Source organism: Pipra filicauda, unplaced genomic scaffold, assembly GCF_003945595.2.
Source record: "Pipra filicauda isolate LSUMZ 115617 unplaced genomic scaffold, ASM394559v2 scaffold40_size4127951_pilon, whole genome shotgun sequence".
NCBI lineage: Eukaryota > Metazoa > Chordata > Aves > Passeriformes > Pipridae > Pipra > Pipra filicauda.
Genome location: NW_024104543.1, coordinates 407,117 through 431,263, shown reverse-complemented (window position 1 = coordinate 431,263; position 24,147 = coordinate 407,117). Strand labels below are relative to the sequence as shown.

Here is a 24,147-nt window from a genome sequence, read left to right as displayed (position 1 = left end):
GGTGGCTTTGTTACTGATAAAAAAAGCCTCAAATAAAATAAAAGAAAAATGGGCCAGGATTTCAAAGGTTCTTCTGAGAGCTAGATGTCTAAGTTCCATTAAAATTTAATGGGATTTATATGCTTAAAGTTTTTAGGTTTCTTTAAAATCCAAGCCAAAACTGAATAACCTTAAAAGTTTCAGAATTATTACAAGACTAGAGTATAATGCTCGTTTCACTTAAAATGCCAGCAACCTGACAATTTCCCATAACACGAGAAGTTGCTTGACCAGACACAAATACCAGTTAAATTCAATAATCAAAGCTATCTGTATAATGGTAGAAACGATAAAATTTAATAGTTTCATTTCTTTCCTTTAGGGGTTATTGAATAAGACTAATAATGCTTTTATTTCAAACACTAAGAGGCTGTGGGTTAAGAAATGACCCACCTGCATACTGATAAATTCTAATACAGATTCCATAGCAAAGAATGGTAGTCATTTGTTTTCCTATCCTTCACATTTTTTTACTAGTTTACTGAAAAATAATTATTATGGGAAGGAGAAGGATGAGAAGAGACTGAAGACTGTATATTCATTATTTGATTTGTATATGCATTATTTGATTTGTTTGAAAAAACAATATATATGTGAGGAGAGGGTTGGACCCAATGACTTCAAATTATTCCAATTCCAAGACATTGCTGAAATGCTTCAAGGAGAAGGGAGATCAGATGGGATATGTATTCTTTGGGGCAGAGGGAGGGGGGTAGAATTCACTGAACTGTAAAGAAAATCTTTGAGAATTAAGATCTGATTTTATATTTTTTTAAAATCTGCGTTTGTAGGAGCTCAACATTGCTATAAAAAACATCTTAAGAAATTTTTGTTTGAAGATTACACTCAGAAGTAGCAGATATACATGTTAATAAGAGCTGCCGGAAGATGCAAGCTATACATCTTACCACCTGGAGTGGTAGACAAAGATATTACATTCATGCTAAAGAGGTAGTGTTTTATCATATGCTATTACCTCAAAGCCAGCAGCAAGTGTAAAACCCTAGTTTTACAGTACAGATAGCTAACCATAAGAATTAAATTGTAAGTTTTTTAGCAAAGAGCTGGTATTCTTTCAGTCATACAGTATATGTTAAATACTAGATATTAAAAACAGTTCATATATTGATTCTCTATAGCAGCAATTATACAGTACTTCTCTTATTTACCTAGAAGTCCAATTATGTAAGTAAAGAGACTTTAGAAACATTGCACTGTAAGGAATTGTAGTGGAATGTACAACAGCTACAGATGCAGGAACAATGTTTTGTTCTTAAAAAAACACATCCAGGAATTACATTACCTATAACCACAATAACACCTTATGAAAATGATATCATAAATGTTCTATTTCATCTTATTGTAAAGTACTGTAAAAAACAGCTTCCATTTTAAAATAATGTTTTGACCACTTTGCTTTGTTTCTTGGAACAGCTCTTTATTAAAAAAGTCCCTATAAAAAATGGTATCTTTGGGATCACTTGTTTCTAAAAGAACTCCAAATTGGACCTGCACTATAAGTTAAAGAGAAAAAACCACTTTCAGTACTGATTTTTTTTGGTAATACATGAACTTTCAGACTTTCACACCACTGGAAGAAGAAAAATTCAGAAGACTTAATAAAATTAAAGTATGCTAATCTCCCTTAAAGTATAATTATTTTTGTTATAAACCAATAAAATGAAACTCCATCTTCTACATTTAGGTGCCTACATCATCTGTGTAATAGATGACAGCACCTCTACTGCCATCAGCTGGATATGCAGATATTAGAGCGAGCAGAATTCAGCTGAGTTGTCTAACTGCGTATTATCTAGCATCCCTTCACGTGACATAGGTTATCAGACACCTACACACAACTGGCAGTTATGACTCGTCATTTACAGGAGACTTGCAGAGATTTGACATCACTGGCATAAGTGGAAGCCGGTGGGATGAGATTCGTGACTGGAGTGCCCCGATGGACAGTTACAGGCTCTTCAGGAGGGATAGGCAGGGCAGAAGAGGCAGAGGGGTGGCACTGTATGTAATGGAAGGGTTAGAATGTATGGAGCTCACAGCTGGCAATGGCACCGTTGAGAGCCTCTGGGTAAGAATCAAGGGGCAAACAAATAATGCAAGATGTCATTGTGGGAGTCTGCTACAGACCTCCTAGCCAGGACAATGACACCAACAAATTATTCTTTGAGGAACGAAGAGACACTTCCAAGTCACTGCCCTTGTCCTTATGGGGGACTTCAACTTGCCAGAAATTAACTGGGAGCATCACACAGCTGGTACAACCCGGGCCAGAAGATTCCTAAAAAACCTGAATGACAACTTTATGGAACAGGTCCTAAGAGAGCCAACTTGGAAACATGCCCTCCTTGATCTGCTGCTTGTCAACAGAGTGGATCTTGTGAGCAAAGTGGAGATTGGTGGCCATCTCAGCCACAGCAACCATGAAAGGATCGAGTTTAAAATCTCTGTTGACAGGAGGAAAAGTGTCAGCAAAATCTCAACTCTGACATGAGGAGAGCAGACCTCAGGCTGCTCAGGGAATTAGTAAGTAAGGTCGCCCAGGAAAATGTTTTTCCAGGTGCTGGGGTCCATCAGTGCTGGTCACTTTTCAAACATCACCTCCTAAGGACAAAGGAGCAGGCAATTCCAAAATGTCAGAAGTCAAGCAGGCAAGACAGAGGGCCAGCTTGGCTGAGCAGGGATCTTCTCTTGGAAATACAGCAAAAAGGAAGGTGTAAGCCCAGTGGAAGTAAGGTCAAGTGACATGGTAAGAATTCAGAGACGCTGCTTGCTGCTGTAGGGAGAACATTTGTGCAGCCAAAGCTCAACTGGAGTTGAAGCTGGCATCAGACAAAGCATCACCAGCTGGTCGAGGGAGGGGATTGTTCCACTTCGCTCTGCACTGATGTGGCCTCACCTTGGATATTGTGTTCAGTTTTGGCACCACAACATAAGAAAAATATTAAGCTATTAGAGTGTCCAAAGGAGGGCAACAAAGATTGGATCATACTCTCAAGCACATGATGTGACTCTTGGGGATGGTCCTGTGCAGGGTTAAGGGTTGGACTAGATGATCCTTGTGGGTCCCTTCCAACTCAGCATATTCTATGATTCTGTGATTCTGAGCTTTGTGAAGCAGCTGAGGCCAAGTCAGATGCCCTGTGGCTTCTTAAATGGCACTGGGCACTTCTATGAAGCAATTTAATTGATCACAGTGAAAACTAGAGAGCTATTGTGTCCATTGAAAAGTAGATGTCTATAACTGGTCAAGTGAATAGCTGTCTATAAAGCAGATGCCTGTATAGACACCCATATGGCAGGTGCTTTAATTTGCAAGCCCCAAGGTAGATGCAGTTTCATATAAATTAAGCTTCTTGAATATATGTAAAGACAGAAATCTAGAAACAATTATAATGCAGAACATGTTAGCATGGCTTTTGCCATGGTTCAACAGATGTTACGGTAAACTTTTTGATTATACAGAGCTTATTGTACTATATTCTGAATCAATACAAGTAATGACTTTTGGTTCAAAAAAGAATTTACTACAGAAAGATCACAAACAAATTATGTCAACTCAAAGTCTGACCCATATTAATCTGAAATTACTTGAAAACTTGAAAAACCAGGATTACTACAACCAAGCATTTTTTTCACAATGCCTTTTAACATCTGTCTGCTCTAATTAATCCATACATTTAACTCACTGAAGCTTAAGAATTCTTCTAAAGCAACAGAAAATCAGGAAATCAGTCACATCATTTCACTTAGACACTACATTAAACCGAAAAGATTCACAGTCTGAAATTTTGGCCCTACTTTTTTATTTATGTTTATGGAATGTCTTTCTTTTGATACAAAATTTGGTCAAACTGGAAGACAGGACAGTTGCAGAAAAGAAAACAATGGAACAGAAATAATTGAAATTGTTAATACTTAAGAACTAGAGTTTACTTACTATTGACATCAGTGTTAGTACGTAGTGCTGTAAATTCTGCCCGTGGTGATGAACCATTTTGACATCAGCTGTAACCATCACTTCTACATATCTTGGATAGGAGAGAAAACGTTTTTTCCTGGAATGTGGATTGCCACCATCCTCTACAGAGAGGTTATTTAAAGCATACTTTAAACCGAGAGACTTCTGTAAAACACTGCTCTCTTCATTTAAACTGCTGAAGGTTGAACGCAATAAAGCGCTCTTCTTCAACTCTTTATCTGCAAAGTAAAAAAGATTTGCTGTTAAATGCAGCTTCTAAACCTAAAGAGGCAAAGAGCTTCCCAAAATAGACAAAGCAAACTTATATTTATGATCTTATTTCCAAGAGAAACAGTGCAAGAACTAAAAAAAAAAAAATATATGAAACACAGAAGACTGTAATAGGAACATCAAATTAGATGTCTTGTACATCTCTATCATAAATGGATTCTTTGTTAAAAATTAGTTATAAGGCAGGAGTATTCTGAAGTTCCTAGAATGCAGTATAATCCAAACAGGCAGGCTGGAAGGAGAAAAGCAGTACAACTTAAGCAGTACAACAAAGGAAGCAAGTTAATTAAACAAAACATATTTTTACACACAAACTTTTGGCACCAATGGAACAAATCAAAACAAACTAGGCCCAACTCCTGAATTCAAGTCCCTACTGACTTTTAAATTTATGTAACATATTTAAATAAATATGGAGTTTACTTCATAAGCAAGTACCCATCAAAAACCTTCAGTGACTTCCTTGACAACTTTGTAAATATTCATCATGTAGGATCAGGTTCTAAAGGAAATATACAATCCCAGATATCTCCAAACTAAGTACTGTAATACTTCCAATAACACTGTATAGTCCAGCCACCAGAGGCTTCTGATGCCTGACACATAAATACATGCATTTTTCAGAATCACCTTAGCAACAGCTCACATAAAAATACTTAACTGAGAAGCATACCTGAATTCTCACTACTCTTCAGAAACTACACAGCTAACTAGACGCTTTAGCCCCCTCCAAACAAATCTCCACTGTCTTTCTGGAAGCTAGATTTCCTTCTTAAAAAGTAGCTGCCAAAGAACGTCTCAGTGTCCTGAATAAGCTGAAGTCCTCCCTCTAGAAATCCAAGGTAGAAGTTCTGTTGACTCCATTCCTTACTTCACCAAGAATCAAAAACTCAATCTCGTGGTCGCTATGCCCAAGACAGCCTCTGACCACCACATCTCTCATCAGCCCTTCTCTGTTCATAAACAACAGGTCTAGGAGGACATCACCCCTGGTGGGCTCACTTATCTGCTGTGTCAGGAAGTTATCTTCCACACACTCCAGGAACGTCCTAGACTGCCTCCTCTCCACTGTGTTGAGTTTCTGTTTCATGAAATGTCAGCCAGCAGCTTATAGAGTACTTTATCTGCCTCTTCATCCTGGTTGGGTGGTCTACAACAGACTTTCACTAGGATTTCTGCCCTGTTAGTCTTCCCCCTGATTCTTACTCAGGCACTCAACCTTACCATTATTATCCTTGAGCTCTATATAGTCAAAACACTCCCTAATGTACAGAGCCAGCCCACTGCTTCTCCTTCCTCACCTGTCCTTTCTGAAGAGCTTATAGTCATCCATGGCAACACTCCAGTTATGTAAGTCATCTCACCATGTTTCCGTGATGGCGACTACATAGCTTTCCTGCTGCACAAAGGTCCTCCTATTGGTTTCCCATACTCTGTGCACTGGTATAGATGCACTTCAGCTGGGCTATTGATTCCACCCCCAGCACTTGCATGACATCCCCAGGCTCATCTCTAGTGAGCCTGGTCTTACCACCCTCCCCCTTTAAACCTAGTTTAAATCCCTCTCAGTCAGGCCTGCCAACTCACGGGCTAGAATCCTTCTCCCCTTTTAGACAGGTGAACCTCATCTGTCTCCAGCCTGGTGCCAGGCAAATCACCCCATGATCAAAAAAGCCAAAATTCCAAGGATGGCACCAGTCTTTGAGCCACTTGTTCATCAGGTGGGTACTCCCGTTCCTTTCAAAGTTCTTCCCTGCCACCGAAGGGAGGGGGAAAAACACCACCTGGGATCCTGTCCCTTCAACTAGTTGTCCCAGTGCCCTGAAGTCCTTTTTGATTGCCCTAGGACTTCTCAACCTCATCACTACCAACCTGGAAACCAGAAGCGGGTAATAATCAGAGGGCCATGATTATGATTAACCTATATACTGTGAATCTGTGACAGTACAACCATTCACTTGTCACATATCCTAATAATGTGCTTGTAAATTACTCCACTCTATTTTAAATACAACTAAATATTATTAAAATGTAGCATGAATAAATTATTAAAATACTCATAAAGACAAAACTCTACATTAATGGTTAATATTATATACTTCCATTATTAAGGAAGACAGATGTCCTGTACTATCTGTTAAACTTACAATAAGTTCATTATCTTTTGTGAATATAAGCAACAACTTCCATGGATCTACTCTTACACCTACATTGTCCCATATGTAAACACTGAAAAATCAAACCCACAGAGAAGTTCTTGCAATATCATGATTTCTTTTTTTATATGCACATTCTGTCCTACTTTTGAATTAGCCACTGACACAAAACAAAAGGGAGACCTGTCAAGCCCATGTGAAAGAAATATGCAGGTTCAAATGGAACAATCTGGAGAAATATTACTTACAACATTAAATCTTGCCACTTTTTTAAAAAAAAATCTGACATTTGAAAAAGTCACAACGAAATTTAAAGTATGACTATACCTGAAATTTCACAAGGTTTATGAGATTTCTGGTACTTTTTTTTAAGTTCTTCGTGTCTGTATATTAGATGTGGTTTGTTATGTTCATCTTCATGTTCACCTCCATCTGCTTTCATCAGAGGTTCTAAAATGTATTCACCATCATGTGCCTTAAAGATGCCCATCTGAAAGTAAGAGAAGTAATTGACTTAAAGTAATTGACTTATTTTCCACTAAAAATACTGATATAAAAATAAATTTCATTGAAATAAAAATTATTTATGATAATATTTTGAAGTTAATGATAATACATTTACATGTAGACAGAGGAAACCTCAGTGGGCACTGGAGATGGAAGCTGGAAGAGAATTTTGCTTTCAGAGACTTGTCCCACCAGGGTAACTCAGACTATCTTGCATATTAACAAAGGATCACAGGTAATCACTACACAGAGTTAATGAAACAAAGGGGATAACAAAAATAAAGCAAAACTAGGTATAACCAAGCAGGACCAGTTGAGAATGCTGCAAAGGAGAGCAGAGGCCATCAAGAACTTCAGAATTTGAGTGCTGTCCAAATTCTGGACTGATTTGTTGCCTTCTGTCCTTAACATAATTTATATAATATTTTTCTTCTGAAATTGAATTTTCCTCATAAATTAGAAACAATGTTAACCTGATATTCTTTTTAAAGACTTTGAAACGAGTACCAGGAATTCAAAGATGACAGTGACATTAAAGGGTTTTTCTCCTTGATTCCCCCAACACACACACACCCCCCCCACCCATCTCAGACACACATTAACTATGTAATGGGAACCAAAAGAACTTGATTACTAACAAAAACACATACACAAAGAAAAAGAACAAAAATTAAGCTCCTTTTCCCCAACCCCCTGCCCCATAATCCTTTTAATTATGAAATCCTAAAACAGAATTGCTTCTTTCTCACTGCACTTCTAACCAAATTTATAGTTTCCTATGGTTTAAGAACTTCACTTCAGGAGACCATGAGGAGGAAAACACATGTAACAATGTCATCAAATTATTTTCAGATGTTTTAGCAACTTTCTCACTTTAGTCAATTAAGCATCTCAAGAGAGTAGTCGTACTGCATCCTGGCAGATGTTTTGCCAGTTAGGCATGTTGACCAATAAGATAATAGCAATAATCTATGTAATATGCTTTAAAAGATGAGGTGTTCATGTTAACCTTGAAACTCCAGGTTATAGAGAGAGTGGCAGAGCAGGATAAATGAGAAGGGTTTTTTTTAAAACAAGCTACTAAGTCTTTTAAAAACTGCTGCAAGACTACCTTAGTGTCCAGGATACTGTACTGGAATTGTAATATCCCTTGAATTTGGGATCCTTCTAAGAAGTTATCAGTTTTCTTTGTTTAAGAGTCTATTAGGCTTCAGGCATGTGTCAAAATATCTGTAATCTTGCCTGATACATAACATTATTAAAGATACTGTAAACGCAGCACAGATGGATCCTCTGCACTACACAGCTAAATAGTATTTTCCTTTCAAGACTTTTTAAATCTAACTCATAGAGTTATAACTAACATCTAAATCTAACAGTCCTTCAAGACTGTTTAAATCTAACTCATAGAAGCACTTTTTTCATTCAGCTTCATTTAAATTCTTTGCAAGTAGTCTTCATGCCGGATCCTTTTTACATTCAGTTTAGCCTTCTCACATCCAGTGTTCCCAGGACATGCAATTTGTAGAGGACAGCAGTCCGAGTGTACTGAGAACACCATGTGTCTCCTTGGAAAGGGCATCGGGAAAACAGACATGACACAGCTTGTCAGTTAGTCCTAAGGTGCAACCCTTGGGGAAAAATGACAGGGACAGACAAGAGCATGCCACTCAGGGACAAAGCATCAATCCTTGCTGCTAAGATTCATGCTAGTGTTTATTACATATACTATTAAAGTCCCATTAAACAAAACATCATAAATTTGACCCCATATTATTGGTCAACACTAACAAGTTAATTAATTCTTTTCTCCTGACATACCATAAACCCTATTTCTAGACAACACACATTTAAAGCACGTTCTTTCAGATTTAAGTAAGAACTTTATTGCTACTGCTTTATTTCACACGTACATTTTACTTCCATCCTATTCTTTCAAACAGGTTGAGTAGATATTCTGAATTTGTTTCTTCAATGGCTTTTCCAACAAACAGACTTTTGGATTTTACAAAGAAAGGGTTTCAGCTACAACAAACACAAAGATTATGAGAATAGGAGCCCAGAACTAAAAAGGAAAGAGTTTGTACTACATTTTAAACTAAACTCAACTTCCAGAATAAAATATCAGATTTCCACTGGAAAAGATGAACTGCAAGAACACGGCTATATTATTTTTCTACACTTTCACTCTGGAAAAAAAAAAAAAAAAAAAAGGAGGCAAAACCCCCAAACACTAGGACATATGTTTTTGACTGAGGCTCCTCACGTTGAAAATTCACAATAACACACCATAAATTTACAGATCAAAAAGTTAGGATAGATAGCTGGAAGGGAAGAATCTTTTATTATGCTTCATGACCTCACAATTGTTCTTGGTTTTTTATTTTAAATCAAAGAGTAATACAAGATGATAAAAGAACCTCTTCAAGATTGGAGAGTCCACCCTCACAAATACTTGGGATAACTATTTTAGAAAAATGGAGTCAAGCTTCTCCTCACTTGCTCAGTCAGGCCCATTGATTCTCACACAGTATCCCAGGGTCAACTGCCCGTTTAAGTATGGAAGAAATAGCTGAGAGAAATATATAAGGCAACAAGCTTTCATTCTTTCCTCAATGAATTCTCTCCTTTTCAACAATGTACAGGTAAAGAAGTAATTACTACTACTGAGCAGTTAGGAAGGCCTCTCACCAGTAGACCACAACACTATCCAAGTTGAGAAGTACTCATTACGTTGTATGTGAGAAAGAGCAAAGGTTAAACATAAGGTTAAACATAAGCAGTGCTCTATCTTAAGAAAGGTATTTGATATTTGTCATTCAAAATCCAAGAAGACATTGAACTTCAAGCCACCAATTCTAATCCTTTAACTTCTCTATGAAAACTAAAAGTGGATTTTGATTAGCTATACATGGTTAGCTCCTCATTTTCCTAACACATGGGTCTACAAAAATTCAGTCACCAGCTACACTGTCTGTTTATAATCTTCCATTCATGAAAGTGATACTTCACGTGGTGCTAATTACACCAATAGAGTTATTACATCTTGGGGGCACAAGGAAAAGGGCTATGAGATCCAAATGAAAAATACTTCTAGTAAAACAAAATAAAGAAAAGTCACTTACATGTACTCAGCAACAGAGGCAGAGTGCTGAAACAGGAGCCAAAGCATTTTTAGGAAATTAAATCAGAAATTAACTGGATTTACTTATCGTCTACAGATGCCTCTGTACTGGGTTTGCATGGTCAGGTTTTGGTAGTGGGGGGGCTACAAGGGTGGCTTCTGTGAGAAGCTGCCAGAAGCTTCCCCCATGTCTGGTATATCCAATGCCAGCCGGCTCCAGGACAGACCCACCGCCGGTCAAGGCCAAGCCAATCAGGAATGACAGTAATGCCTCTGTGGTAACATAATTAAGAACAAGAAATAAAAGTTGTTGGGCAGATGCAAATAGCAGGCTGAGAAGAGCAGAGTGAGAGAACGTGAACAACGCAGACACCAAGGTCAGTGGAGAAGGAGGGGGAGGAGGTGCTCCAGCCACTAGAGCTGAGGTTCCCCTGCAGCCCGTGGTGCAGACCATGGTGAGGCAGCTGTGCCCCTGCAGTCCATGGAGGATAACCAGGGTACAGAGACTCATCTGCAGCCTGTGGAGGAGCCCCTGCTGGAGCTGGTGGATGCCCGAAGGAGGTTGTGACCCCATGGGAGACCCATGATGGAGAAGGGTCCTGGCAGAGACCTGCTGACCTGGGGGGAGAGGAGCCCATGCGGGAGCAGGTTTTCCTGCTAGGATTTGTGGTCCTGTGGGGGAACCATGCTGGAGCAGCCTGTTTCTGAAGGATTGCATCCCGTGGAAAAGTGACTCACAGTGCAGCAGTTTGTGAACAACTGTTGCCCATGGGATGGACTCACGCTGAAGAAGTTCATGGAGGACTGCCTCCCGTGGGAGAGACCCCACAATGGATCAGGGGAAGGACTCCTCTCCCTGAGCAGCAGCAGGAACAATCTGTGATGAAAAGACTGTAACCCACATTCCCCATCTCCTTGAGCCACTAGGGAGGAGGAGATAGAAGTTGGAAGAAGAGAGGTGTGGGAGGAAGGTGTTTTTAAGATTTATTTTACTTCTCATTCTCCTGCTCTGATTCTGTTAGTAATAAATTTAATTAAAAACCCCACTTTGAGTATGTTTTGCCCATGACAGTGATCAGCAAGTGATCTCTCCCAGCCCTTATCTCAACTCATGAACCCTTAGTTATATTTTCTCTCCTCTGTCCAGCTGCAGAGGGGAGTGAGAGAGTGGCTTAAGTGGGTACCTAGTATCTAGTCATGGTCAACCCACTACAGCCTCTCAAATTATCTAACAAGAAATCTGTCTGTAACATTCTATTTCTGTTCTCAGATAAAGAGATAAAAGTAAATTTAAAAGACTTCTTCAGCAGAAGTGGAGTACAAAATTGAAAACAGTCTCTTGCACATCATAAATAAGTGGTCCAAAAAGGAGTGCTACTCAGGACTATGAATATGCATAGATTTGAGGAAATTTATGACAAAACTCACACGAGAATGATAATTTATTTTTTGGATTTAAAATACTATGGATGAGTTAAACACATTATATTAAATCAAGGTTCAGTGGATCAACACAGCTACTCACTATATATGGTATGACTTAGTGGTTTAAAGTGGCTTAAAACTGTATAGTCTTAATCAATGTATTTGCTCTATTCCAAGAGCAATAGAAATAAATATTGCAGAAGTTACGGTTAAAGAATGCACGATGCCCATATACAAATTACATCCTTGTGTATAATAGCAACTTCATAGAACGCATGGAAAACATAAGGGATATATAGCAGGTTTCAGAAACGGGGAATTAATATGTCCAACTGCACAATTGAAAAGGTTTCATAAAAACTCTAAAAGAACAACTGAAGTTCTGGAAAACATGACTCTAAACCAGCAGACTCCCCTCCAGGTAATCTCTATTCCCATGCTCAAGTATTTTTCACATACTCAAGGTATGGTTTCTCAACTCAACTCAAAAACCCGCAAGTAGTTTACAGCAAGAGCACTTTAATGGTCAAAGTAAATTACAAAATCCCTTCTTTTTATATTATTCTCTTCCTGTCTTCCATCCCTCCCCCTCGTGTTTACTCAAAGCTCTTGAATGATGTGAGAAGCCCTTCACCTTTTTCTTCCTGCTTCACTGTTATGTTTTCTAATTAAAGACTTAAGCAGCGTAGCTTAATTAGTTCACTAAAGAAAGAAGTATTAGAGGCTATCTGATCGTGGTACACTGCCAACATCCAGAAGAAGTATTTCAACTAGAAGATAATTCAGCTAGAAATACAACAAGAGCTAGTGGCTGCAAGCTAATTCTTAAGACCAGAGCTAACATAAGAGAAATAAGAAAATAGCAATACAATCATAAATAATACACCAGCTACGTAGCAGGAAGAAATATCTAACACCTTTTCAGAAGTGATTGAAAGCAACATTATGTTTGAAGTTCTTAGAAAGAGAATAAAATGCTAGAAGTTTGTTATAGGCAAAAACACCTTTCCTCGTAAGTTTAACTATGATCTAACTACATCTCTTTACAAATTCTGTGATGTTAAGATTTCATAAGCTGACAGTAATCACACCCTTAGCATGCTTAATCACACCTCGAAAAGAATTAATGGGGCATTCACCTAAGCTTGGAAGCATTCAGGTCTGCAAAGGCATCTAATCACTGCTTAAATAAAATTACCTATTTACAGACTGAAATTTAAGTTCCATGTAAATGCCTAAAGAGATCTTACCTATTTTTATGTTTACGTGTTTATGTTTACACGTTATATAACCATAGCACTGGATCCAGTGTCCTTACTGTCCTTACTGAGTTACTTTCACTCAGGAACAAATAACGCATAGGAGAAAAGATTACTCTTGCAGAAGTATAAAACCTGGCAACAGGTACCCTGAACATCACTTTGTAAAGCTACTCTACCTAATGAAAACGGTATTTCAGGAGTTTCTCAATACAATTTGTAACAAAAAGAGACTGGCTAAATAGCAGAGAACTTGAGAGAATGTTACAATAACAATCTCAAAGCCAGCTGGAAAGATCAGAGGTTCACGGCAATTAACAAGATTCATTGGAGTGGAAGGAAGAGAAAGAGGCCACTTATTTATTTTTACTTTTATATACAATTCACAGTGGACAAGCTAGACAAGTCAACTAAAATATGCATAACAGTTTTCTTCATAGTTATATGCATGGAGATTCCATTACAGAATTCTGCAATACCTATTGAAACTGGTAAAACAAAATGTACATATACATAAAAGGATATTTTTGTTTGTTTGGGGTTTTCTGGGGGAGGGTTGTTGGCTTTGATTTTCGGTTTTTAGAGGGGTTGGTTTTAACACAAACTATCGTGAAGCTAAGTATTCCAATAGACCATAGATCTAGGAAATCCGTACTCTTAATCCGGAGGAAACTCCATCACATCATCTTGCCTTGACCATCTCAGACAATGTCAAGCAAATTTACAATTGCAACTTATCTCCATTTAAAGAGTACTTCCTAGTTTTGATGTTTTCAAGTACATGCAGAACCACCTTTTCCTCTCACTGGGAGATGAATAGTTCTACATAATCCTTTCAACCTCACAAGCACCATCAGGCAGTTATTGCTCAAGTACACACAAAGTCTGGTTAGATTTTCACCTTAGTCAGCCACACAAGCTCAAGCTACCTTGAGTACTTCTGTCAATATGTACATTCCCAGAAGGTATAACCTGTTCTCGCAGGGTCTGGCTTTGCTACCATAACCTTGCCATTTTCTACATGAGGCTACGTCTGAAACAGAATGAGAATTGAGACTATCACAGATACGTTACCTTATGTGGAAAGCCTATCTATTCCAAGAGTACAAAGTTTCCCAAGACACACGATGGCTAACTATTGACTTGTTGACTGCCACCTGGGGATGGAAGCATTAATTTCAGACAAACAAACAAAAAAACCCAAAGAAACCCCAACCAACCAAAAAGTGTTTGCACACCATTTCAGTAGTTTAGTTCACCTAGTGAAAGCAAAGGGCCATGTGTGTTGTCCCTCTGCCCTCCCCTGACACTCCTATGACTCACACTCATGCACAGAACCTTCTGTGTACTTCCTGGAAGTTTAATGAACATGTGTATATGTAAACATATGTATAAAAGTAAATCAAACTTCCTGTGGCTGTCCACAGCTTTCCAGCAACTCACCTGTGTCACATACATCCAAACTATAAAGGCAGTAGTTAAGAACAGGTTGCAGCCATCAGAACCATTTATTTGGCAAACAGAATGTGCCCAAGTAGCCATAGGGAAGGAAGGCCACCAGACACAGGATGTGGGTAAAAGTCAGGCCAGTGATGGCTGAGCACCCTTGACATAAAACATTACATAAGCAGGTCCCAGTCTGTTTAAAGGACAATTCATGCAGAACCGCTGGTGAACAGCAAGACACATACTCAGGTCCTACTGCTTTCAATAATGATGTTTTCTGTGACAGATCTTCAGCTGCACAATCAGCAACTCCATATATTTCCTTCATTTACAATTGCAATTACCAACTGTATTTGCTGATCTGTGCTGGCCCATGTGAGAAGGTATAGCATCTGTGGAAGTACTTTCTGGAAAAGTAGAGCCTGGGGAAAACACACTGGAGAGGTTTCAGGTTTTTTATAACAGCTGAAGGGGGGGATCTAAGCTGTCTCACTATTTTATAACAAGTTGTGTGATTAATAGTGATTTTGCCAAGGCAAGTAGGCAGGCAGGCAGAAATTGACTCTGGGATACAGGAAATCATTCAAGTAAATTCAAGTGTTATGATCCATTCTCAGATGTATGCGAAATATGTATAGTGACTATATGTGGGAAAACAAAGCTAAAAAAGGATGAGATAATATTATAAGATGTATTTCATTCATTCTGTGACCATCAGGGCAACACTGGGAAGACTGGAGACAACTGCAGTCATTAAAATGGACTTTTGTCGAAAAATGCTAGATCAAGTGTCACAGAAGTGGAAATGTTTAAAAACTGGTCCTAATTTTGAGAATACATACTAGGGAAAAAATAACAGAAACACAAACCAAAGTAAATGAGATGAAAATTGCCAAAGAAATTAAGTCAAGAGCAAAAGAATAAACAAACAGAAGAAAGCAGGAAAAAGGAAAATCAAATGAAACAATCAAGGACAAAATTCTTAATCTAGACCTTTTCCAAGTAGGAAAGACAGAGTTCAATCTACTTCCTGGTCACTTTTTGTTCTGTTTAGATATAAAAACAACAGCCAAAAAGAAAGAACGTTGTATTTTTAACCTGCAAAGTAAAGCCTTTTACTTGAAACCACTCCATGCTGATCAGAGACAACGCACAGGATTATAATGGAAGCATGGAAATTTTTCCTGTTTTGCAGAGATTCAGGGCTGGAGTCTCATCTCGTATACCTATATGACAAGAGAAACTAGAGCCACTAAGTGGAAGTCCTCACATCAGCCAGTCATTAGCATTAAGACTTGGTTTGTTAAAACAAGAATTGATTTTCTTGAGTTGACATTTTCATAGGACATTTTTCCTAGCTTATGCTGGAATCAATACTTTAGGACAAAAACCTAAAAACCTAGCATGTGCTTTATGGATGCTCATAGATTTATAAATGTGATCTGAATGATAAAATCCCTTTCAGATTTAGAAGGTAACTTTCTTGAACTGACAGCTTTTAAGTTAAAGCATTAAGTTACATCAAGGTAATAATATCTTTCAGTTAAAAGTGTTAAAGCTGTCTTGGAAAAAACAATGTAGTTTGTTCCACTCATTGAAGTTATTAGTACTAAGAAGCACAAAACCGGGGAGCAAGTACCTGGAGTTTGTGACCTCTACTAGCTCTTCACAAGAAAATAGATGATGGCTATGCTAACACTAGCTTCTTGGGCTCTGTTTTTTGGGGATTTATTTACCAAACACTTAAAAAAATCACATTTCATTAAAAGAAATTCCAGGACTGCCTACTTTTCCTTAAAAGGAACCACTGTATCCATCCATAGTACCAGGCAGAATTGTTTTCAAAACCTCTCAGAAAGGTGATTCACTGACCCATATTAACAAAAAAATAAACACAACCTCTTAACTGAGGATTCTGAAGATCCTCATGTAGGTTCATACTCCTGCCATTCTCCAGACAAAAGTAAGTCTGATGTGCAGTAAAGGAGTGTTACCAAGGGGCTTCCTTGAGCTGCTAAGGAACTTGTCACACAGACCTTGTTACACTTCAAAGCTACACTAGAACAAAGCAGTCCTGCCCTCCCTGACTGCAGAAAGCTGACAGCTAGCAATCCATGCAAGAAGAGATTCATGTGTACTTTTCTACTCTTAACTTCCACCAGTCAGTGCACATGTGAAGTTGCTCTACATACCACAGATGATACACCCAAAACAATGCATTTTCCCCCTCTTTCTTACCTTTCCCTCTCTCACAGTAGTCATCTTTGGCACATCCTCCCAGCTCACAATAACTGATTTTAACTATCCTCAGCATCAGTCAACATATTCCTAACCCCCAAGAAAGAATACCAAGTTTCTCAAAGGACTAAACAAACTGTTTTTGTAGCATTCATTCAGGATTTAAAAAAAAAAAAAAAAGCTCCTTTCTGTAGATGGGGTCCTGCTAGGAATTGAAGGTGCACTCTAGCAATAAATGGTGACAGTTCCTTTATTTTAAGACATTTTATTCACTGGTATTTGCTTGTATTTGTCAACAAACTTGCAAGTCATAATGTTCTCAAAAGTTAAATGATTTTTAAGCTTTTGGGTTTTTATCTCTTTGATTTTGCTGTCTGGCTAACATTTGAGAGCTCTCTTTAGCTCTCTACATGCATCCAGGGACATCCTCAACAGATCTTGTTTCCTGCGTTCGTACAAAGCTATAACTGACTAATGCAGTAAAAGTAAAAAATATACAGAACTTAAGAAAATAAAGTGAAATAAAGCATGAAATCTCAAAAATTACTCTACAGATGCAAGAAATATGTCTGTATATGATCAGATGTTCAACTAGGCACCCAGGCCATCACTCCAAATGACCTTCTGCCTTTGACGGATCCCAAAGTTCCTTAATTACACACTCCCTCCTTGCAATTACTATAGACTCCCTGCTGACCTTCTAACGTCCCTGTGCCATTTGCACCCCTGAACCCAGGGCATGCTCTGAAATGTAACACAACAAAACTGCACACAGGGTGTCAAGAGCCATTAAGCAATGCTCCATGGGTACTCTGGTTTGTCCATGCTTGTAGCGCACCAGAAAAAGGCTTAACTGAGGGTGAAAAGGCAAAGCAGAGTGAAGGGGGAGAACACACTCAACATAAGAATGCAAAAACAGAAAATATGGAACTTGAGAAGCAGGAGTGAAGCTGTTAATGAAGTAGTGCAGAACTTGGGGATAGATGCCTACAGGATAAAATGAACACAAGTACCTGGTTTCACTTCAGATGATTAAGGTGCATCTCCAGAGCGATTTTTAAAATTCCATTGTTACATTTCTTGTATATCTATATTTATGTTCAGGTCATTTTTTCCTCCCTAGCTTTTACAGCATTGGTCAAATATAAGCAATTGCCTTATATATGCAAGGTTGGAAGACAAAATTATACCTAATAGTTCAAAGCAATATTTTTTTTAACTTCCATTACACTAAGCTCAAGTTCAGCATCAAGGAAAACAGATCTACAAAAAGAAGGGATTTACTTAAAATAAATATAATGCTAGACTATCAAGTCACTGGTTTTCTACTGTCTCGCTCACAATAAATAGTATCTTACCTCAGCAGCAATCCGACTTTAATGTTTGGATGTATTCATGAAGCATGGCACTGTTCAGTAAAAGAGCTGTAACTGACTGGTGTATTTTTGCAGGTACATTTGTTGAATGCACCTATGAAATTTTAAAAACCTTGAGAATAAAAACACCCTTTTGCTAATTTTTGAGGGTAGCCCCATCTGGGAGTGGGGAACGCATTCAGGGACAATGCATTCAGGGACAATGACAAGATCTCACAGGACAATTCCACTTGGCCTCTATTTCCCTCTTTTCATATCCATTCTTCTCTAAACTCCAAAAAAGTTTTCTCCCTTGGCAATCACACAATGAGTGTCACATTTGCTTTGAATCCATGAGGATGAGGAAGAACATAAGCTTGAAGGTTCTGAGTCAGGTTGGAGGACACTCTGTGTAGTTATAGGCAAGCAGCTGGCTATGACCACCTCTTTGTCCCCACACACCCCCTCCCTGGGAAACTATAGGCATGTCCCACAAAAGTGCACCAGCACCCATGCAGGGCTCGGCTTCTTCTGAATACCTCACCAGCTTCATTAGTGAGGAGAAAGGAGCCATAATGCTGGGTATGCTGCATGCCCTCAAAGGCTGTGCTTGCCTGGGCAAAAGGTGAAATGAGAGGTAAGAGAAGGTCCTGGGAGCATCAGGACAGAAAGGCCTTTGCTGGTGGCTTAGGCTGGGCACTTTGTCATCAGGCAATGACTGAGGACACAAAGTCCAACTGGAAGCTGCAGTGAAAGTTCACAAGGCTCATCTAGAAGAGGCAAAGGCTCAGTTTAAAAGCATTCAGGGATTTCTGAGTGGTCACATACATGATGCAGGCTGTAATGTACCAGTGAGGGACCACGGAGGGAAGAGAGAGAAAAACGAGAAGTGAGACATTCAAATTGGTACAGAGAAGAAGAGGGTCTTGTGCTGAAGAGTTTGAGAATTGCTAAATAAAAGGCAGTTGAGACAACTTTTAGATGCAGTAGGTACATGTTTTTCAGAAAAATTGTTTTCAGTGCACATGGTCCCTTCAAGTACTGAAGAGCAATGGTTTACAGGAACAGAATTCAAACAGGCAAAAAAGGTTAAGAAAAAAGAAAGGTTTGAAACTTCTCATTTATTCCATATAAACTATGATACTATTCTCAATCCAATGGTATTTGAGCAACTAGTAAAACATGAAACATGGAAAAAATAAAACAAAAGCAACCATATTTGTGATCCCTCATCTTTCCTACTCTCTCTGTTAGTACAACAGTGTGTGTTCAGTATAGGTTTGAACAGGGTTTTGGATAACGCAGTCAATAACTAATGACAGTTGTTTGTAAATCACGATATATAGGCAAAACTCAGATGAATACAAAATTACTGTTCTCAAATGCTCACTTCTCCAGTAATTTCCAAGGACTAGACAAAGTCTACACACCTCAACCCAAAGACAAGGTTGCATATACCCAAATATCCAAGAATAAGCGCAAGATAGAGGTGTCTCTCAAGTACAAGTTATGTCTGATTCTCTCTTTCATCATGTGTATCATCTTCTTTTAATACATATTAAATGCTCCTGCACACATCCAACGAACTCCATTCTATTTTCTGTAGGCTAGTAGAAAGTGACTAGAATACAAAGTTGGATGTTTTCAGGTTCCAAAAATACACCTTTACTTTCCTGAGTGACTGTAAAAAAATGGAACAACTTCAACTTAAATTCTCAGTAATATTTACAACATCCTATTTTTACAGTGTGCGCGTCACACAGACTTGCCCTCAGCATTTCAATAAATAGCGATGTGGTAGAGCACTAGATGTGAGTCTTCATGACTTCCAGGCAAAAAATTATAAAATTCAACAACACAATACAACTGTTTTGATAGACAGTTATGTGGTACTATTTCTCCATTATCAGTTTGGAAGACGCAATAAATTTTATGAAGGGATAAGTAAAGAATGTATATCATTGCAGTTTTGTTTGCTCAATTCAGTTCTTAAGAAGCATTTCATAGACATACTCCCACTGAAGTTAGCAGGAAGCTTCCCACTCCCTTTTATCAGAAACATACTTAGAAAGCACTGCTCCCACTTTCTAGAATATCACATACCTCTACAGTGTTGCTGAAGGCAGAGGAAGAAAAAAGATCAACGCTAGCTCCCCTCCCATCATCTCAAGCACCATTATTCCTCACTCACAATCACAGTATCTGTTAAGCTACGAACACATAACTGATGCTGACTGACAGCATCATTTTATCAAATCAATAGCTTACTGTGTTACTAAGTTATGCTTTTTCCTCTATTATAATGCTCTTGGTGTTAGGAGTTACATCAACCAACTATATTACTGGCCAGCAACAGATCCTTTGAAAGCAGCATTTGTATATCCCACCAAAAAAGTATCATCGTGACTCCACACTGCTGATGCCAAGACATTTCATGACCAACTATTTGGAACGATGCCCAAGAATTTCCAGCTTAGCTCTCCGGCAAAGGCATCCCACTACATTTCTTTCAGGGAGAAGAATATGAATGGAGACAGGAAGCAGTGACCAACATGCTTACCAAGCCACCGCAGATGCTGAAGACAGCCATGTGCGTCTCCTGGGCATTGACATGACCGCGGTAGAAACAGTGGCGCAAATCAGGGGAGGACTGCTTCTGCGGGGCGCCGACGTGCACCACCGTGTACTCAGCAGAAACGAAGCCCGCATCAGCACTCAGGTTGAGCTGGAAGACCTGCCCGTATGCACTGAGCTGGTAATGGGTTCGGAAAGCAGTAGGCTCCAGCGGTGCCTCCAAACTCCTTTTCCTCCTTCTGAAGTGATGCGTGTGCGGGAAAACCTCTCCAAACTCATTCACTCGGACAGGTGTGATGATCTCATAGGAGGAGAGCTGTTTCACTAAGGTCTCTGCAACAGAGCGCAGGAGGCTCAGCCTGCTGCCGCAGCACAGCAACCCCTCGCTGGCATCCGCACGGCTCCTGGCAGGGCACTCGTGGCGCCAGCCCGGGCTCCGGTGACAGGCGGGGGGCGGGGGGCTGCCGCCGGCACGCCCGGCGAGACCCCGCGGCGGCCGCCCGGCCCCACCGCCCCAGGGCCGCCCCGCTGCCACCGGGAGGCAGCTCTGCCTCCTCCCGCCCGCCGGGGACCGGGGAACGGCGGCTGCCCCGCGGGGCACGGCACACGCCGCAAGGCCAAGACCCCCGGGGCTGTCGCCGCCTTTGTTGCCGCTCGCTTACCTTGTCCCGGGTGGAAGCGGACTCCCCATGACGCGGTGAGGAGCAGGGAGAGGGGGCACAGCAGACCCGCCATCCGCCTCGCACCCCGCATGGCTCGCTCCGCGGCTGCCGTGCCCGCAGAGCCCCCGGGCCGCCGCTGACTCAGTGTCTGCCGCCCGCCCGGGCCGGCCCCGCACCGCGCCGCTCCTCCATGCGCCCGCGCCCCGCCTCGTGTCCCGCCGCCCCCGCGGTCCCCGCACACGCCCGCGGAAAGCCGCACCGCGCCCGCGCTCCCGCTCTCTCTCCTCCCGCCCCTCGCCTCCGCTCCCCCAACTCCCTCTCCGCCGCCGAGGTGGGCGAGGGCGGCCCTTCTCTTCCCGTCCCTGCCTCCGCCTCCCGTGCCGCTGCCCCCGCGGCCGGCGGGGCGGCGCGGAGGTGCCCGCTACCCTCAGGCGGGGCCATCCCCGCACTCCACCGCGGGCCGGGCCCGGCCCGCCCCCGGGGCACGAGCCGCCCAATGGCGGAGTAGCGCCCCCTCCCCGCCCGCCCCGGGGTGGGCAGGGCGGCCCGGGGGGCTCGGCCCAATCCAGCCGGCTCCGCCCGGCGGGGCAGCCGGCGCTGCTAGCTCGGAGAGCTGTAGCTTCAGCAAAAGTGTGGTCTTTTGAGAAGCCTGGCAACGCCGAACTCCCTCCAGGAGCGGCAGAGGCCGCGCGGTGAAATCCAGGGGTGTCAGTGTCCCACAGGATCAGTGTCACCCACGCGCACCCACCGCCCATCACCGTCCCTTGCCCCGCAGCTCTGGGGTGAAGATGTTTGCCCACGCAGCTACGAAGGAAGGGCATCTCAAGGCAGAGCCTGACACCATGGTGTCGACAGATGGGACTTGTTTTAACTCCGGGTCCCCCATTTCGGTTGTTCTCTCTGGGCAAAGTCTTCATAAAGCTGCTTGTTCCAGCATTCAGGTAGCCCGGCATCCTTTGCATGGAGCTTGTGGATTATCTGCCTTACTGAAACCAGGTTGTTAGGAGGCCATACTTTTCTCCTGAAGTGAGGGAGTGGGCTGATCACTGAGTGAAGCTATGTAGTACTGGAAGAGCCTCCACTACTAAAGTAATACATCCCCTGTCAGAGTCCAGGACTGTAGAAGGGATATCTGGATTGTTCCAATGTATATTGGTATCCAGCACAATCTTGAGAATATTGAGTCTTGTTGGGAATACCAAATTGTCTTCTTGACTATGCAGAAAATGGAAGCTCTCAGATGCATATCAAACTGTCTTCTCTGTGCGGGGTCACCGATAAGCACTGTCATATGAAAAGAAACAAATATTTGAAATCTGAAGACTTCTGCAAAGTGAGAGCAAACGGAAAGCCTATGTCTCCAAATACCATGAATATCAAAGTAATCCAACAGGAAGCTAGCATTCCAAACTATTTATTTTAAACTGCACACAGTGGAGAAGACTGACCATGATATGTAAACGAAACTCCAGTTCTGAGAATTGGGTGTGAAAAAGAATAGGAGGTAGGAGGAAAGAGCTCCATCCTTCCCACCACAGAAGCACAAAGATATAAGACGCATTTTGGTACCTGGAGATATTGCAGAAAACTAATATATGGGCAGAGTAGAGCAAAAGTAGAGCAAAGTTCAAGGATGAATGCTTTGATTTTGCTGACATAAAATATATGAACAATAGGAAGGCATTAAATTGAGAGGAGCAATTGTTGCATGTCTCAGATTTCTCCAGCAAATGAGAATTTTCCCTTACTTGAATCTTACTTGTTGAAGCAGTAATCAGAGTGCAGCAAGTTATCTCCTTCCTAGTCAATTTGAACGGTTGTCAGTGATGAAGTAAATGAGTACTACTTCATTAAACATAAGCAAATATCCACTCACTGAGATTTGATGTTTCACTTGTTTGTGATTTGCAAAATTACTTGTCCTAAAAATAAACAGAAGCACTAAGCATTAGGAAAGTCAAAAGTTCAATGTTCTCACTTCAAGAACAAAGCTTTGTTGTAGATCACTTCAAAGCAAGTATAAGAACATGACTCAATTTTTTAGCAATATATTTTTAACAATATATTTTCATTATTTTAGAAAAGGCAACGCTTATTTCAAATGTGACAATTCAAAAAAAAATAAAATTATTTTTCTTAAATCTCATTTTAATGTCCTTAACTTTTCCTGTATTTTTCATGAGAATGGAACACTAACTCTTCTATAGTAAACACTGAAGGTCTAGTTCTGCCTAAAGATTGACTGTTTAGAGCAAATTAAAACTGACAAAATTTATTTAGATTGCCAGTTGTTCCAGTAGCTCCTGTCAGCGCCATGGACAAAATCCAGTGCCAGCTAAGCCACTTCTTTCCCTAACTTTCAACTGAAACAAAAAGTAAACTTCCAAACATGAATCTCGTGATTCAGGTAATGTCAGGCCAGACAACTGAACACCTTTTTGTACTTAGCACCTTTTTATACTTATGCTTTCAGAAACCACTGAAACTCTACAAGTATTAGGCACACATCTGATTTTCAAATACAAGATGGGTTAGCTGTGCAGGAGCAAAGGACAATAAATGGGTTTTTTAAGGCAGTAAGTTCTAGTATTTATGTTACCTGAATGGCTTTGGGCAATAGGCTGTGGTCATTCAACGTGACCTCTACCTATATGGCATCAGTTTGAATCTTCTGAGGAGCAAATATAATACTGCATATCAAAACAAGGGGTATATTTCTAATACAAAGAAGTATAAGTATATCAGAATATTCAGAAACCATGAAAATAATATGTTTGCTACAACTTTAAGAGGTAAAAAGGTGGAGATAGGCACAAGGATGAAACAAAGATGAAGAATAATGGAAGCTGTTTAAAGGAGCAGAACTGCAAAAAGCCCATAATGTAATATTAAAAATAAAAATTAAAAAAAAAAAGGGTTGAGGACTGGAACAAGGGCACAGAGAGGTTATGCAGCCTCCATCCTTGTAGATACTCAAAACTCAATTGGTCAGGAAGCCCTGAGCAATCTGAACTAACTTTGAAATTAGTCCTTCTCTGAGCAGGAGGTTGACATAGGTGACCTCCAGAGATTCCTTCCAGTCCGGATTACTA

The 24,147-nt window shown here is 40.5% G+C and overlaps 1 protein-coding gene across 1 annotated transcript in view; it reads right to left on the bottom strand.

Annotated features, from left to right (window-relative positions):
- ADAMTS20 (ADAM metallopeptidase with thrombospondin type 1 motif 20) overlaps window positions 1-21,235 on the bottom strand; it is a 97,218-nt gene extending 75,983 nt beyond the window's left edge. The window contains exons 1-4 of the mRNA XM_027710968.2: window positions 21,056-21,235; window positions 20,380-20,726; window positions 6,793-6,955; window positions 3,998-4,257 (exon numbers count right to left, since the gene is read on the bottom strand). Coding sequence (XP_027566769.1) covers window positions 3,998-4,257; window positions 6,793-6,955; window positions 20,380-20,726; window positions 21,056-21,146 — 861 coding nt within the window. The 5' untranslated portion in view covers window positions 21,147-21,235. The remainder of the gene's footprint in view (window positions 1-3,997; window positions 4,258-6,792; window positions 6,956-20,379; window positions 20,727-21,055) is intronic.
- Between the last annotated feature and the right edge of the window lie 2,912 nt (window positions 21,236-24,147).